At 41.1% G+C, this 14,729-nt stretch overlaps 1 protein-coding gene across 2 annotated transcripts in view; it reads right to left on the bottom strand.

Moving 5' to 3' along the window:
• Nucleotides 1–10,683: 10,683 nt before the first annotated feature.
• The window catches only part of LOC133140614 (glutathione hydrolase 1 proenzyme-like), a 67,610-nt gene continuing 63,564 nt past the window's right edge, over nt 10,684–14,729 (bottom strand). Inside the window, exons 8-13 of one of the 2 annotated variants that reach the window (XM_061260662.1) lie at nt 13,692–13,828; nt 13,354–13,541; nt 13,020–13,147; nt 12,834–12,946; nt 12,606–12,719; nt 10,684–12,230 (exon numbers count right to left, since the gene is read on the bottom strand). In XM_061260662.1, coding sequence (XP_061116646.1) covers nt 12,084–12,230; nt 12,606–12,719; nt 12,834–12,946; nt 13,020–13,147; nt 13,354–13,541; nt 13,692–13,828 — 827 coding nt within the window. In that variant the 3' untranslated portion in view covers nt 10,684–12,083. Of the gene's footprint in view, nt 12,231–12,605; nt 12,947–13,019; nt 13,148–13,353; nt 13,542–13,691; nt 13,829–14,729 lie in introns of both variants that reach the window. The other variant, XM_061260661.1, reaches the window with a different exon arrangement.

Genomic DNA, 14,729 nt, shown 5'->3' with positions numbered 1-14,729 from the left:
CTTAACGTTACACGTGACGAAATGAAGCTTTGCTGATGTGGACAAAAAATAAAATAAAAAAGACTACAGCCCTTGATCTGTTGTTGTCATTAATATAGACATATTATCACATCAAAAGTATAACGCGTAAATCGTTTTTATTTGCTGTATTTTTAAAATAACATAATTGCATCATTCACCGTGCCACGCCATTCAGAATGTTTTATTATTTTTTTATCAATTACCATTATTTTAATTTTTAAGTTTTTACTTTTAGAATATAAAGAGTGTTTGTATGATGACAACATTTCATGATTTGTTATTTAGCTCAGTGGTTCCCAAACTCCTGGTGTGCCCCTGTTTTTCGTTCCAACCACAATTGCGATCCAAGAATTTTGACAAGATGTTAATTTTTCTTAATTAGGTGCTTTCATATTTAGAGGAATTAATTACCTTCTTAAGCCACATTTTGACAGTTAGCTATGCATACTATAAAGAATACAATTACCATTTTAATACTGTGCTTATTATGCTATATTGCAAACAATGCGTACATTTTGCATAAGAATTGCATAAAAAGTGGTAAATTATTTTTAACACTGAAAACACCTGACCATTTGGAACATAATGAAGAATTAAAAAGCAAGGCAAATGATAACATCCTGCATCGCGTTGATGTGTTTAATGGAAGAAATTTAATTAAATGCGTTCAACTACCTAATTATTAGCCTATTAGTTATCTTCAGCCTTTTATTTGCAATAACCACAATATCAACTTGGTAATTATATTCTTTATGCCATTGCAAAGCTATTTAAGGCATAAAATGGACATAAAACAGACATAATCTGAAAAGCACCCAATTAAGAAGGATTAACAGCTTTTTGAAATTATTCAATAACAATTGGGGTTGGAACAAAACCCAGCATACACTGGGGTACTTCAGCACCTAGTTTGAGAACCACTGATTTAGGTGACGATTTTATCCAAAGAAACTTACAATTGATTAGACTAAGCAGGGGACAATCCCCCCTGGAGCATTGTGGGGTTAAGTGCCTTGCTCAAAGGCCCAACAAATGTGTGAATCTTATCGTGGCCACACCAGGGCTACACCATGGCTTGAACCGCTATAGGGAGGCCTGTTGCGTAGTGGTTACGGTAAATGACTGGGACATGCAAGGTTGGTGGTTCTAATCCTGGTGTAGCCACAATAAGATCCGCACACCCGTTGGGCCCTTGAGCAAGGCCCTTAACCCTGCATTGGTCTGACTTGACAAATAGACAGTGGGATTGTCCAATGCTGATGGTTGAAAAAGGGATTTTGCATGCTTGTTACCTCATTTTTATTCTCTAGTGAAGCAGAATGTGATGGAATGACACAATATAGTTCCTTTAGACTGAGATTAACTAAATTAAGTAAAATTGTATTGCCAATTTCACTTTGTTTGATTTAATGTACAATAATTGTTAGGGATGCCAATCATTTTCACACCTATGGTTTAAAAAGAAGAAGAGATTACTAAATAAAATACATTGACTCATGAGAGTAAATTTATTGAAATAAAAGTATATCGTTTTCACATATGTTTGAATATAAAATATAGATCATTATCCATGTTGTTTACTATATGCAGCCCAAATCAACACAAACCCCAATTCCACTTGTGAATGACTTTTTGGGTGTGACTCTCTTTAGGCAAATGTTTTGCATGTACTCTATTGAATTCATTAACATTACACAAAACAAAATTTGGAGTGGTCAGCCCCCCACACTTCTGGTTGATTTTTCATGGAAAGACCCTGAGGTACAGGTACAGTGCAACATATTTATCTCTGGGGCTAGTGGTCTGGAGGACTTGCTTGTGTTCCCATCATATGAATACTGTTAATGTCAAACCCTGTTAAGTTTCCTCCTGGCCCCCCTTCCCCCCACTGGGGAAAGGCTACAGCAGGGCTTTATACAACCCTTGCATAGTCCTTGGGCTGCTCCAATAGTTTAAAAAAGATAGCAACCTGGTGGCAGGGAGAAGGGAAGCATTTATAATCAGCTATGGCTCTTTTTAGGATATATTTTAGGGTATATGCTGTATATGCTACTGTTTTGTTGCCCAGTGCTTGTGATGTCAATGTTATGTGCTGTAATTAATTGATTGTGTATGCAATACTAAAATATTTAAGATGTGAATTATATGGTAGTAGTCTTCAACTAGCATGGAAACTTGCATTGCACAGTGTATTTGAATAGAAAGAATACACTGAACCGATTTAGTTAACCCCTTTCCGAGACAGTTTTTTTTTCATGATTTAGAGATATCCTGCAGCAATGGGGCTCAGCAGTAGATGGCGCCATTGCAGCACTGTTGTGCACCTCGCTGATCAACCCGCAGAGCATGGGCCTTGGCGGGCGTTCTTTATTCACTGTGCGGAAGATGAACGGTATAGACATGTCAAGCATGACGAGCAGGTTTCCTGTGCCACCCCATTTACCTTCGCATATCTGCTGTATGTATGCACATTCGCTTTGCTTGAGGTTAATGAAACCCGGGAAATCTGACTCAGTCATACACTTAGTGAGCACTTTATTAGGTATTTATTAGACTTATTTTTTAGACTTATTGGTCTTCTGCTGTTGTAGCCTATCCACTTAAAGGTTTGACGTGTTGTGTGTTCATAGATGCATTCTGCACACTACTGTTGTAATTTGTGATTATTGGTAGATGTCTGACCATACAAGAACATGTTTGTTTGTGTTTGAGGGCTAGATCGACATAACATTACATTACATTACATTACATTAACGGCATTTGGCATACGCTCTTATCCAGAGCGACGTACAGTTGATTAGACTAAGCAGGAGGCAATTCTCCCCTGGAGCAATGCAGGGTTAACGGCCTTGCTCAAGGGCCCAACGCCTGCACGGATCTTATTGTGGCTACACCGGGGATCGAACCACTGACCTTGTGGGTCCCAGTCACGTGCCTTAACCACTACGCTACAGGCCACCCCTAGAGTTCCAGAGTTCTGACATTTCAGAGTTCCAGGGCCACAGCTGGGAGGACCACTGTTCTCTGACAGTCCTGTGCTGCCAAACTTCCCCAAATCCTGTGAGGGAGGCATCTGTTGTCACCACCTCCTGTCTCGAGGGGATTAGGCCCAGGAGAGCTCCAGCAGTAAGGAATTATTGTCTTTGCCATGGAAGGAGGACTAGAGGTAATGCTGAGTGACCTTGACCCACATGTGCCTGCGCCGCTTGGGGTCCAGGTTGAGGCTGTTGACACAAACTGGGAAGGGGCACACCAGCAGGCCCAGAGGGAGATGTGAGGCTCAGGGGTCTGAAATGTGAGCATCCCACTATCTGCGGTGATGTTGGAGGGGGTGGGGGGTGGGGGGGGGGAAGTGACAGGAAAAAGTGATGGCTGGAGAGCATCCTGAGATTAGGAAACTGTACCTAATTTTTTTTACTTGTAGAATTGTAAAAATAGGTCTTTGCTATAAAGAGGGGGAGCATGAGAGGGTGTCCCCCTGTCCTCTATCCTGAGACGTGCTCCGCAGCTGGATCAGATGTGTGCCAAAGCTTCACTGCTTTAGTATGCCATGTGCTCTGTTTCCATCCAGACGGTTTCACACCCTTTCACAACCAGCAACATTGAGCATTAGCAGTCATCAGCTGTGCCAACCATCTCAATGACTCACACTGTCTCGCATCATTCTTTTAGAAATTGTGTCGTTTGAATGGTACTTTATTGCAATCATGAAAAAAATGTTCAAAGCATTTGCTGAGGGTACAATCTGTTCTTCGAAGTAGATTTAGGAAGTATATGCAGTGTATATGCATATGCATTCAAAATGCCAGTGTGTGTGACAGTTTACAGTCCGTGGGTGACTCCCGACTCCGACTCCATCTATGTTTCTTCAAGACAGTTGTTTTGCTTGGAGAATAAGACCGTCTCGACTGTTCCAGAAAAGCAGAAGTTTGACAAGCTAGTGAAGGGGCCATTGCCTTCTACACGGAGGAAGCAGAGTCCTAATCCAGGATGTACGAGAGGCAGGCACTGAAGTGACATTGATAAGCTCATTTCCCCTACTGCTGCCAAGCAAATTAGCACATTAAAATTCAATTTAGCTTTAACTGACAAGTAAACAGATGTCATTTTTGATGACTCACAGCATAATGTAGCACAATACTGTTTACACCACACATCTTTTCATAGATCGTCAGTCTGATAATATCTGAACAAAAAGAACAGCAGTTAAAAACATTTTTCAGACTGAAAATTCCCTCTGATTATTATCCCTTAATCTACACATCATCGGTGTGTGTACTCCCAGATCCTTGTCTTCCCCATTCGTTTTGTAGGTGGAACAGACTACACAATGCATTTGGCTTCATCCTGAATGTCATGAAAGGTCAGTGCTCTGCAGAATGTAGGTTTTGCACATCACAATCTCCTGTTGCATAAAGAGTCTCTTGTATGGTATTATATCCAGTGAATTGCTGCCAGTTTGCCCACAAAATAGGATAATTTTGCCACACATTCACAATAGCTAAATATCTGTGTATTTAATGAATGTGTCAATCCAAATGAAGTGGTCCTCTCAATAAATTTCGTAATGCTGTATTGACACTCATGGAATGTATCACTTTAGAGTGCTATCCCTAAACTTCTCAGTTGTTGTCTAAACAAGTCAGATGCTTAACGCTGATTTTCCTTCTTTACAGGTTACAGCCTCAGTCCAGCATAAAGGGTAACCAACAAATCTTGATATACTGTATCGCTGTTGAGGCATCAAAATTTGCTAATGGACTGAGGAAAAACACCAATGACCCTGACTTGATACGTTAAGCTTTCAAGGTTCGATTGCATATTGTGAGCTGAATGGCTTTGTCTCTTTATTCATTTAGTATCCTTATAACTCGTTATATGTTTACTCGTCTTATGTATGTTGTGATTTAGTTTTAAACTGGTGATATCACAGCTGCTAAAAACTGGGGTCATACTGTCCTGTAGACACATCACGACACAGAACACAAACTGGAGGATCTGCAGCATTACGTATTCATTCTTGCTCCTTGTGTGGGCGTTTGGCAGTGATCTTCTGTTCCTGCAAGTTTGACAAGGGCCCTGGAAGCAATAAAGGGAAGAGACACTTTCAGGCTGTTACAGAATTCTCTCTTCCTTAAAATCTGCAACGTTAACCCACCGGGAAATATAGCACATCTATTCACTGTGCACACAGGGCACCAGATTTTGCTGGACGTGGGCTTACTCCCAGCAGCGTTCTGCATGCTCCGCGAGGCAGAGAGAGCCTTCTATTTATCCAAGCAACCCAGACACGCCGAGCGACAGCTGGCTGCGGGATTCATCAAGCAGGGCCTGAGGGGGGCGCCATCGCTGTCTCAGAGCTTCATTAGTTTCCAATTACAAGCCTCCTGCCACCAAGGGGAAGCCACATTGTAATAAGCCCCTTTATGCAACGTTAACTCATCTGAAAATAAGCCCCTGGGCACATTTGATCTCTTTGTTACTGGTGATATCCATTAACTTTTCTCTTCCTGTGCCATCAGTTCAAACCCTCACAGGTTGCTGCTTTAAAGGGGTTTACTCAATGATTCCTTAAGGTGGCTGGTGTGTGAGGGAAGAGGAGATGAAATACAGTGGAATGGTATTCACTGCCAACTTAAATTTGTGCTGCTTTTGTACAAATGTACCCTTCTGCTATTTTGTAAGTGCCTGTCATGTGGGCCTTGAAATTATGAAAAATGATTTAATAAGCATTTGGAAGCTAAGCTGCACTTGAACTTTTAAAGAAGGATTTGGGCACACGCAGAAAACTTTCCTTTGGCCTCAGAAGATCTTTGCAGCACGTTGCAATGAAGAACCTTATGTGCCAACCATATGTTTCTTTATTACAATTTTTCCTTTTCTCAGAATTTGGAATGACCAATTTAATAGACCAGTCTCTTTCTCAACAGCGAGAGCTATCCAGGTGCCCCCATAAGTTCATTTTAACTGTATTAATGTCAACAATTCCTTTTGCAAAAAAATATTGCCGCACACACGCTGTTTGTACCTTCTATGTAACAAAAATTTAGTTTTCTTCATTGTCTCTTGAGCCAGCCTCTTATAATTTCTATTCTCTTCCGAATCTCATGGTGAGACAATGGTGATGCTGTTTGATATGTGACAGAATTCATTTTGTGATATTGTACTTTATTTGTCTGTCCAGTGATACAGTGAGCATCTTAGACAATAACAGAAGAGTTAGCGGATCGCATCAGAGCAACGATCAGCAGAACCCGTACCCCTGATTTAGAGTACAACATCACTACCTCCTGGGACAGCATGGGGACCTCCCATTTTTCAGTTCTAGATGAGGTTGGCACAGCGGTTTCAGTCACCAGCTCAATCAATGCGAGTGTATTTTACCAAGCATTGTATGATGAAAGATTGGCCAGGTTACCACCTTGACACAACACCACCTTGGAAGTCAGTCAACTAGGGTAAACTTGCAAAATTCCCCTCAAAAAATTTCAATAAGCTTAATTTGCATTTTTCTCCCCAAATTGAATTCAAATAATTCAATAAAGACTCATTACTGTTGGTTCTTAATGTAATCTTTTTCATTATACATCCCAATGGCAGTTGCAATTGGTGGAGTAATCTGAGGAAGGAAGCCAAGTTTGTAATCTTACCCGTTCTCCAAGTCCGGCCAGCAGCCATACCATCTGCAACCTGCTCCTGCCAACTGGCTGGGGCTACGCAGGTTTGGGCTTGGTTAATACTTGGATGGGAGACCTCCTGGGAATGCTACATTGCTGCTGGGAGGGGTGTTACAGTTTTGGTTCCAAAGTGTACTCTCCCAACTATGACATAGCCTTGCCAGCCTACCATCTATAGGCAGTTCTGGCATGGTCAGGATTCAATGCCATGGAGAACAACGCCACTGCAGCACAACCCTATAGGGCACAACCAACGCATGGAAGCTCACTTTTTTTTTACTTTTTACAAATGTATTTTTGAAACACTGTTTTCTAGGTGAGAAGCCCCCTTCTTCCATGGCTCCTGTTGTGCTTTACTCTGAATCCCGGTAAAAGATACTGGTGATCGGGGGGTCAGGAGGTGGGCGGCCTGTAGCGTAGTGGTTAAGGTAAATGACTGGGACAGGTAAGGTTTGGGGTTCGAATCCCAGTGTAGCCACAATGAGATCCGCTCAGCCGTTGGGCCCTTGAGCAAGGCCCTTAACCCTGCATTGCTCCAGGGGAGGATTGTCTCCTGCTTAGTCTAATCAACTGCATGTCACTCTGGATAAGAGCGTCTGCCAAATGCCAATAATGTAATGTAATAAGGCAGTATGATTAAATGCATACCCTGGTAAGTGCATATCTCTAATCCTCAATTATGTCCAAACCCTAGCTAAAATCACCAGGCTTGTCACTGCAGTGATAGTACAAATCAGTTTGTGGATCTGTTCCCCACTCTTCTCCCACTCGTGGATGTACAGCGTGCACTTTATTAGGTATTTATTAGACTTATTTTTTTAGACTTGCTGCTGTAGCCTATCCAGTTTTTTGAGAGGTTTGATGCATTGTGTGTTCAGAGATGCTCTTCTGCATTCCACTGTTGTAATGCATGGTTATTTGCATTACTGTCACCTTCCTGTCAGCTTTGACCAGTTTTCCCCTTCTCCTCTGACCTCTCTCATTAACAATGCTGTGATATTTTTGTGATTAAATTTGACGCATTGGAGAGTGAAATTCCTTACTGTAGATGCATTTTAGACAGAATATTAGGATTAGAAATTACTGAATGAAATTAAGCTGAGCCAAAGACCTTTCAGGGCAAACTTTCTTCATAGTGTTTCACTAAAGTTTGTTCTTGTATAAAAAAAAATTGAAATAAAATAATTCAAAAGGATCTTAACAATACACTTAGCTTTCACGTCTGTTTATTCGTATTTTCCTTACTTCTACATATTTCGTCCAGAATCAGAAACAACACAGAATTCTTCCCTGTGGCTACCCATCAGACTGAAGTCATTTGAGAGAATGTCAGAATATTTATGCAAACTACATAGCCTTCTATAGTCTTCTATTTCACCCAAACAAATCACTCAAACCCTTATTACAGTTGTAGCTTTCTCCTGAGCTTTGGGGAAATGGCATCTTCATTAATTTTGATGTTGGCACAAGCAGCCGGGGACTTCTTGTATTTCATGGGATTTACTCATACAAATAAATATTATGCAACCTTGGCTACCCGAGGACATAGCATCCATCTGCAGGGTCCTAGACACCATGCTTTTCCTGCATGAACATGGAAGTGCAGTCAATGGCAGGATGTGTGGGCGCACTGGGTGTGGCTATTGAGTGGTCATATTTTTGTGAGTGAAGGGAGTAAGGCGAGGAGTGCACAGCTCTGAAAGTGGGCTGGACTAGGCAGAATATGTTATCAGTGGGTCTGCAGCTCAATTCTCTCATAGAAAAAGCTGTGCACATTGCTTAGGGCGTACTGCTAATTTACGTAGTCTACGAATGCAGATGTTTCTCCCAAGATGTTCAAATTGGACAGCATATGATCCACAAAAACAGTTGATTCGCATTTGAATAGGCTATGCACATGTGCCTATGGGAAAGCCCGATATTTACCCATCAGCAATATGATGAGCTGTGAGTTGTGCCATAGGTGAGTGGCGACGGTGCAATTCTCAGGCGATGAGCTGCACTAGAATGTAATGCGATGAGCTGCACTAGAATGTAATGCGATGAGCTGCACTAGAATGTAATGCGATGAGCTGCACTAGAATGTAATGCGATGAGCTGCACTAGAATGTAATGTGATGAGCTGCACTAGAATGTAATGTGATGAGCTGCACTAGAATGTAATGCGTTGAGCTGCACTAAAATATTATGCGATGAGCTGCACTAAAATGTAATACGATGAGCTGCACTAAAATGTAATGCGATAAGCTGCACTAGAATGTAATGCGATGAGCTGCACTAGAATGTTATGCGATGAGCTGCACTAGAATGTTATTCGATGAGCTGCACTAGAATGTTATGCGATGAGCTGCACTAGAATGTAATGCGATGAGCTGCACTAAAATGTGATACGATGAGCTGCACTAAAATGTAATGCGATGAGCTGCACTAGAATGTAATGCGATGAGCTGCACTAGAATGTTATGCGATGAGCTGCACTAGAATGTTATTCGATGAGCTGCACTAAAATGTAATACGATGAGCTGCACTAAAATGTAATGCGATGAGCTGCACTAAAATGTTATGCGATGAGCTGCACTAGAATGTAATTCGATGAGCTGCACTAAAATGTAATACGATGAGCTGCACTAAAATGCAATGCGATGAGCTGCACTAGAATGCAATGCGATGAGCTGCACTAGAATGTAATGCGATGAGCTGCATTAGAATGTAATGCGATGAGCTGCACTAAAATGTAATGCGATGAGCCGCACTAAAATATTATACGATGAGCTGCACTAGAATGCAATGCGATGAGCTGCACTAGAATGTAATGGGATGACCTGCACTACAATTTAATGCGATGAGCTGCACTACAATTTAATGCGATGACCTGCACTAGAATGTAATGCGATGAGCTGAACTAGAATGTAATGCGATGAGCTGCACTAGAATGCAATGCGATGAGCTGCACTAGAATGTAATGCGATGAGCTGCACTAGAATGTAATGCGATGAGCTGCACTAGAATGCAATGCGATGAGCTGCACTAGAATGTAATGCGATGAGCAGACTGATCTTGACTGACACAGCCCCAGCAGCAGCTCTCTTCCCACTTTGGCAGTCTAGTCACAAAATTAGCAAGTGGCTTAGGGGCATCAAAATCCAATGGCCAAAATTCCACTTCACCAGGGTGACTTCTCGTGTCACAGCATGTGCCGGTTGGAAAAAAGAGCCCTGTATAGGAGCTTAAGGCATTTCCTGAGACTATAGCCACCTGCAGAGTACACATGCTTTAGGCATGGAAACAAAAACGTAACAGAAACATGGAGATACTGCTAGATAAACAATCAATAAATTAGTAATTAATTCAAATACATTTTTCATTCATTTGCTAAAATTCTAATTGAATAATTCAGGTGTCAAATCCTGGTAAAAAGGTTATTTTAATTTGGCAATGTGATTATCATGAATATATTTTAATGCAGAGAAATAACGTGTGACTGTACAGAATGATGGTTTTTATTGCCAAGTCTCTTGAATGTGTGAACAAACGTATCATGCATTCAAAGTAAAATCCTGCTTTTAGATTTTAAATATCACCTTTCCTGGCTGCTCAGTTAAATTATGGTCACATAAATTATTTCCATGTATGATCAATACTTCATGAAATATTCAGTGGTTGTGTGGACAGACAGCAGTAGGAGGCAGGAGTTCAGCTGTAATGGTTACTTTCTGAATGCTACTGTAGCTAGGGGACTCAGTGATGGCCCAAATACAATTATACAGTATTTAATATTGACTGCTACATGATGGCATAAAACAATAGAAATTATTTAAATTTATTGGATAGTAAGTAGCATGTTGTACACTGTTCAGCAGGTGTATTGACATTCAAATTATGCAATTTCTTTCTAAAAACCAAGGTGTAATATAACAATTTGTGACAATGCAATGAAAATAATGAAAATAATAGCAAAAAAGTAAAATAAACAAGACAAGACAAATGTTTTATAAAATGTTTAATAACAAGCATGGCAAAAGAACAATGTATGTTTTAAAAAAATATATATGCAAATGTCTTTTCAAATATACTATACATTTACCTCTTTAGTCTTACTTGATATTAAACATTAACAAACTATTTTTCTATGTTTTTCTCAGTCTACACATAGCATCATGATGATATAGAAAAAAATCATTAGAAAAAATAATTTCCCAATGGAACTCAATGGGAGAAATTTTGCCAGTATGAAAGTCAAACATATCCCTTAAACCCATAGCCCAAAGTAGCTTTCCAGTCCGACTCATTTCCAATGAGATTTTCATAGAATCTTCAATGACAAGAGACAGAATTCCACAGTCTAATCACAGTTGTGGGGAAAAATATATACATCATCTTGTTTTCTTTGATGAAAAAAAAAACTGTAATTGAAATCCCTGAACAAGCGGGTAGTAGACCTTGATATGAAGATAATGGAGTCTTGTGTTAATCAGCCATGCTACTGCATACGATCACAGATGAGAGACAAGGCTTCCTTCATTATACCTTTATTTTTCTTCCTTTATTATTTTATTATATGAAAAATGTAACAATAATCTTTTAGCCATATTTGAAAGAAAGAAGACAATTGACAGTCTACTAATATTTTAAAAACAGTAGTGCCCCTTTTCTTTCATCTCTATAAATAAACATGTCTGTTAATTCAAAGAAAAAAATAGTAGAATCGTGTCTGATGTGAACTAACATTTCATTTTTGTTTATGTTGGTGCATATGTGAATGTATACATACCACAATGTATTCCCTGTAATCTCCAAGCAGGCACTGGAGTTGTGTTGATTGTATCTAATGAAGTAGAAATTATACCACTAACTCCATCACACGCAACCCCCCCCCATGATCTTTTGATATTTACAGTAAGAGAACTGGTGTTGGCAAACGTGTACATGACGCCACCTACAAATATTGTTTCTCTATTTATAATGATGATGATTTGTCACTTGATACAAGGCTAGGATTAAAAAATGCCACTCCCGGAGTTGCAAAAATCTCACTTTGTTTTCAAAAACACAAAACTGATATGAAATAATGCTGACAAAAAAATAGCACTTTTAAAAAACAAGTTCAAGAGTGAAAATTAGAGGTATTGAAATGGAAGTGGAGCTGTTTTATTTAACCCCTGGTGAAGTAAAACAGGCTAAACATGGAGCAAGCAACAGGCTGGCTCTCCTTAAGGAGGCCACAATCAAATCTCCCTGAAAGACATTTGGGACATTGCGTATAGAAAGGGAGCATGGTTCTTGCTCTGGCTCTGCTTGCTCATGGCTCTTGCTCATTGCTCTGTGGCAGGCCTGCGGGCCCCAGGTGTGGGGGAGTGATGTTGAATGATACCAATCTCTTAGAGGTCAGTACCCGGCTGGATAACCGCCTTTCCTGGGATCAGATTCGGCACAGATATGGTCTCCCTGGCGAACCACAGCCTGCACGACTGCCCCTGGGGTCTGGTGCAGCTTTGTCACATGGTTTTTCTGCTCCAGGCCATCCAGAACACTCTGCACATACACCCCCCAAAAAATAAACAACCGAAAACCATGTGAAGGGTAGCCTGTTTAAGCTCATTATTGGTGTTGTTGACAATAATAAGAATAAATGTAATAATAATAATAGTAGCAGTTGTAGTAGTAGTTGTAGCAGTAACAGCAGCAGCAGCAGTAGTAGTAGCAGCAGCAGCAGCAGCAGCACTAGCACTAGCACTAGCAGTAGTAGCAGCAGCACTAACAGCAGCAGTAGCAGTAGTAGTAGCAGCAGCAGCAGCAGCACTAGCACTAGCAGTAGTAGTAGTAGCAGCAGCAGCACTAACAGCAGCAGTAGCAGTAGTAGCAGTAGTAGTAGTAGTAGTACAACTGTAGCAATAACATGAGGCTGACCTTCTCAAAGTCCTCCTCCACCATGGTCATATTGGGATTGAGCTGGTTGTGGACCCTGGGTTCCGTCACTGCTTTCTTCAGGTCATAGTTGAAGACCAACGAATTGAGAATCACCTGGAGCAGAAACGAGAGGGCCAGTGCTGGGGGTTGCATTTCCTTTAGGCTCAGTATACAGCACTGAAAGGTCCTCGGTGGGTGAAAAAACAACACAAAAAGCAACAAGCTTACCAGAGCGGTCGCGGTTGTGATCATTGTGCCCCCAGAGGCTCCCACCACCATTTTCACTTTGTTGTGTTTGTCGAAGATAATGGTTGGACACATGGATGAAAGTGGCCGTTTACCTGAGGAAGGAAAGGAGATGTAGGCACATGCAGACATTTGGGGAGTAAAATGATTGGGTTCTTTGAGTCCCACCTGGCTGGATGAAGTTGTTTGGTGATGGAGGTATCCCAAATCCGTTAGTCATATAGGGAGAACTGAAGTCATCCATCTCATCATTGAAGATGATCCCAGTCGAGTGAGACATAACTTTAGCACCAAAACTGGGGAAACAGAATCAAGATGGAACTGTAAATTATATTTACCATGTACCATGTGAACCACTGGCTTTCTTGTGAAATCATATCTTTGCAATAACCTTAGCTATTAAAAAGGGACAGCTATCTCATGTTGCCAAAGCTTGTGTAAAAGTACCACGTATAAGTCCTGCATGCAAACACTGCCATTTTTTGAGAGCCAAAATCCTTACTACAGGTTAATAGTGCTGGTGGCTGCCACAGCACTGCCATCTTCTGCTATGACGGACAGGTGGGCTGTTCCATGGTTGTCAGGGACAAAGTAGTCCGGCTCATAATAGTCGTCAGGGTGAGTGGTGTCATCTGTGATTTTACTCCTGATTCTGTCTGCGAAGTAGTCTGAGGTCATATTGTGAATAAGCTGAGGGGGAGGAGAAGAATAGTCACAAAGCAAGAACTGTTATTTCTTCCTCAACAGCAGAGATACATCGCTACTGCATCAAAACTTTCCTCAGGAAGCAAAACCCTGTGAGTCCAGAGAGTCGGAAAGGGGCAACAGAGGAGAGCTCACGTCTGTGATGTTGAGAAAGCGCGGGTCACCCAGATGGCTTCTCTTGGCGTAGGCAAAGCGAAAGGCCTCCACAATGCGATGATATGTCAGCGTCTTCTTCTCAGAGTTAGAGACACTCATACCTGTGAAGTTATAGCCTGCAAATAAAAGCATTGCGAGTCAAAAACAGTGGGAATACACATCATTTTCATGTCAAAAGAATCAAAGCAAGTCACATCTCATCGTACTGTTACAATAGAGCTGTGCCAGAGTGCAGGTAAGCTTTGCTCTCGCTGCGTTCTGCAGAGAATTTGAAGATGTAAGAAGTCTGTGGTTTTGATGAATGCTTTGTGCGATAACAACCTCAGTATGAGTTGTAATGAATCTTGAGGATGAGAGACTAGTGGGTTTTAGAATGTGCATTCATTTTACTCATTTTAGCCCATTAGTGGCAAATCAAGCCATTGGGACTCCAGAGCTTGGCTAATAATGTTTCCCTGCAAGCGGCCTCTATGAATTAGCGGGATTAGTGTTTCTCTGAGAGACAGGAGGGTGTGTAAAGAGAGCGGGCGGCAAAGAGGTGGGAGGGGTAGACTGCTGAAGCCCCCGGTAGAAGAGTGAGTGGTCCGTTTGAGCAAACTGACAACCAGCCTAACAGCACTAAATCTAGTAGTAGCACTTTTGTAAAATAAACTTCTCCCAGACCCAGATATGCTTTCCATAGCCGCAAGAATAATTGGTGAGCAGATGTTGATGTCACTTTCAAACGTCAGCTTGCTGGATGGTCCGTCCAGTAAAAAAAGATTTGTCCAGATTTTAGTGTGCAATATACACAAGTCTGCCTACTATTACCGTCTGTTAGGACCAACTGCACATGAAGTGTACTCCTTTGACAAAATGACAGCATAATTGGTGGACGGTGCAACATGCAACAGCAGAGGATGTTGCAGGAATGAGAGGGGTCTATGAATATAATGAAGCATTCTGAGTTAGGAGATAATAGGGGATATAAACTGCATTATACAGTATATCAAAAATAAACTTTCTCTTGTTTTTAGA

The sequence above is a fragment of the Conger conger genome, chromosome 11 (assembly GCF_963514075.1).
Source record: "Conger conger chromosome 11, fConCon1.1, whole genome shotgun sequence".
Lineage (NCBI taxonomy): Eukaryota > Metazoa > Chordata > Actinopteri > Anguilliformes > Congridae > Conger > Conger conger.
This window is presented reverse-complemented; position numbering and strand designations above follow the sequence as displayed.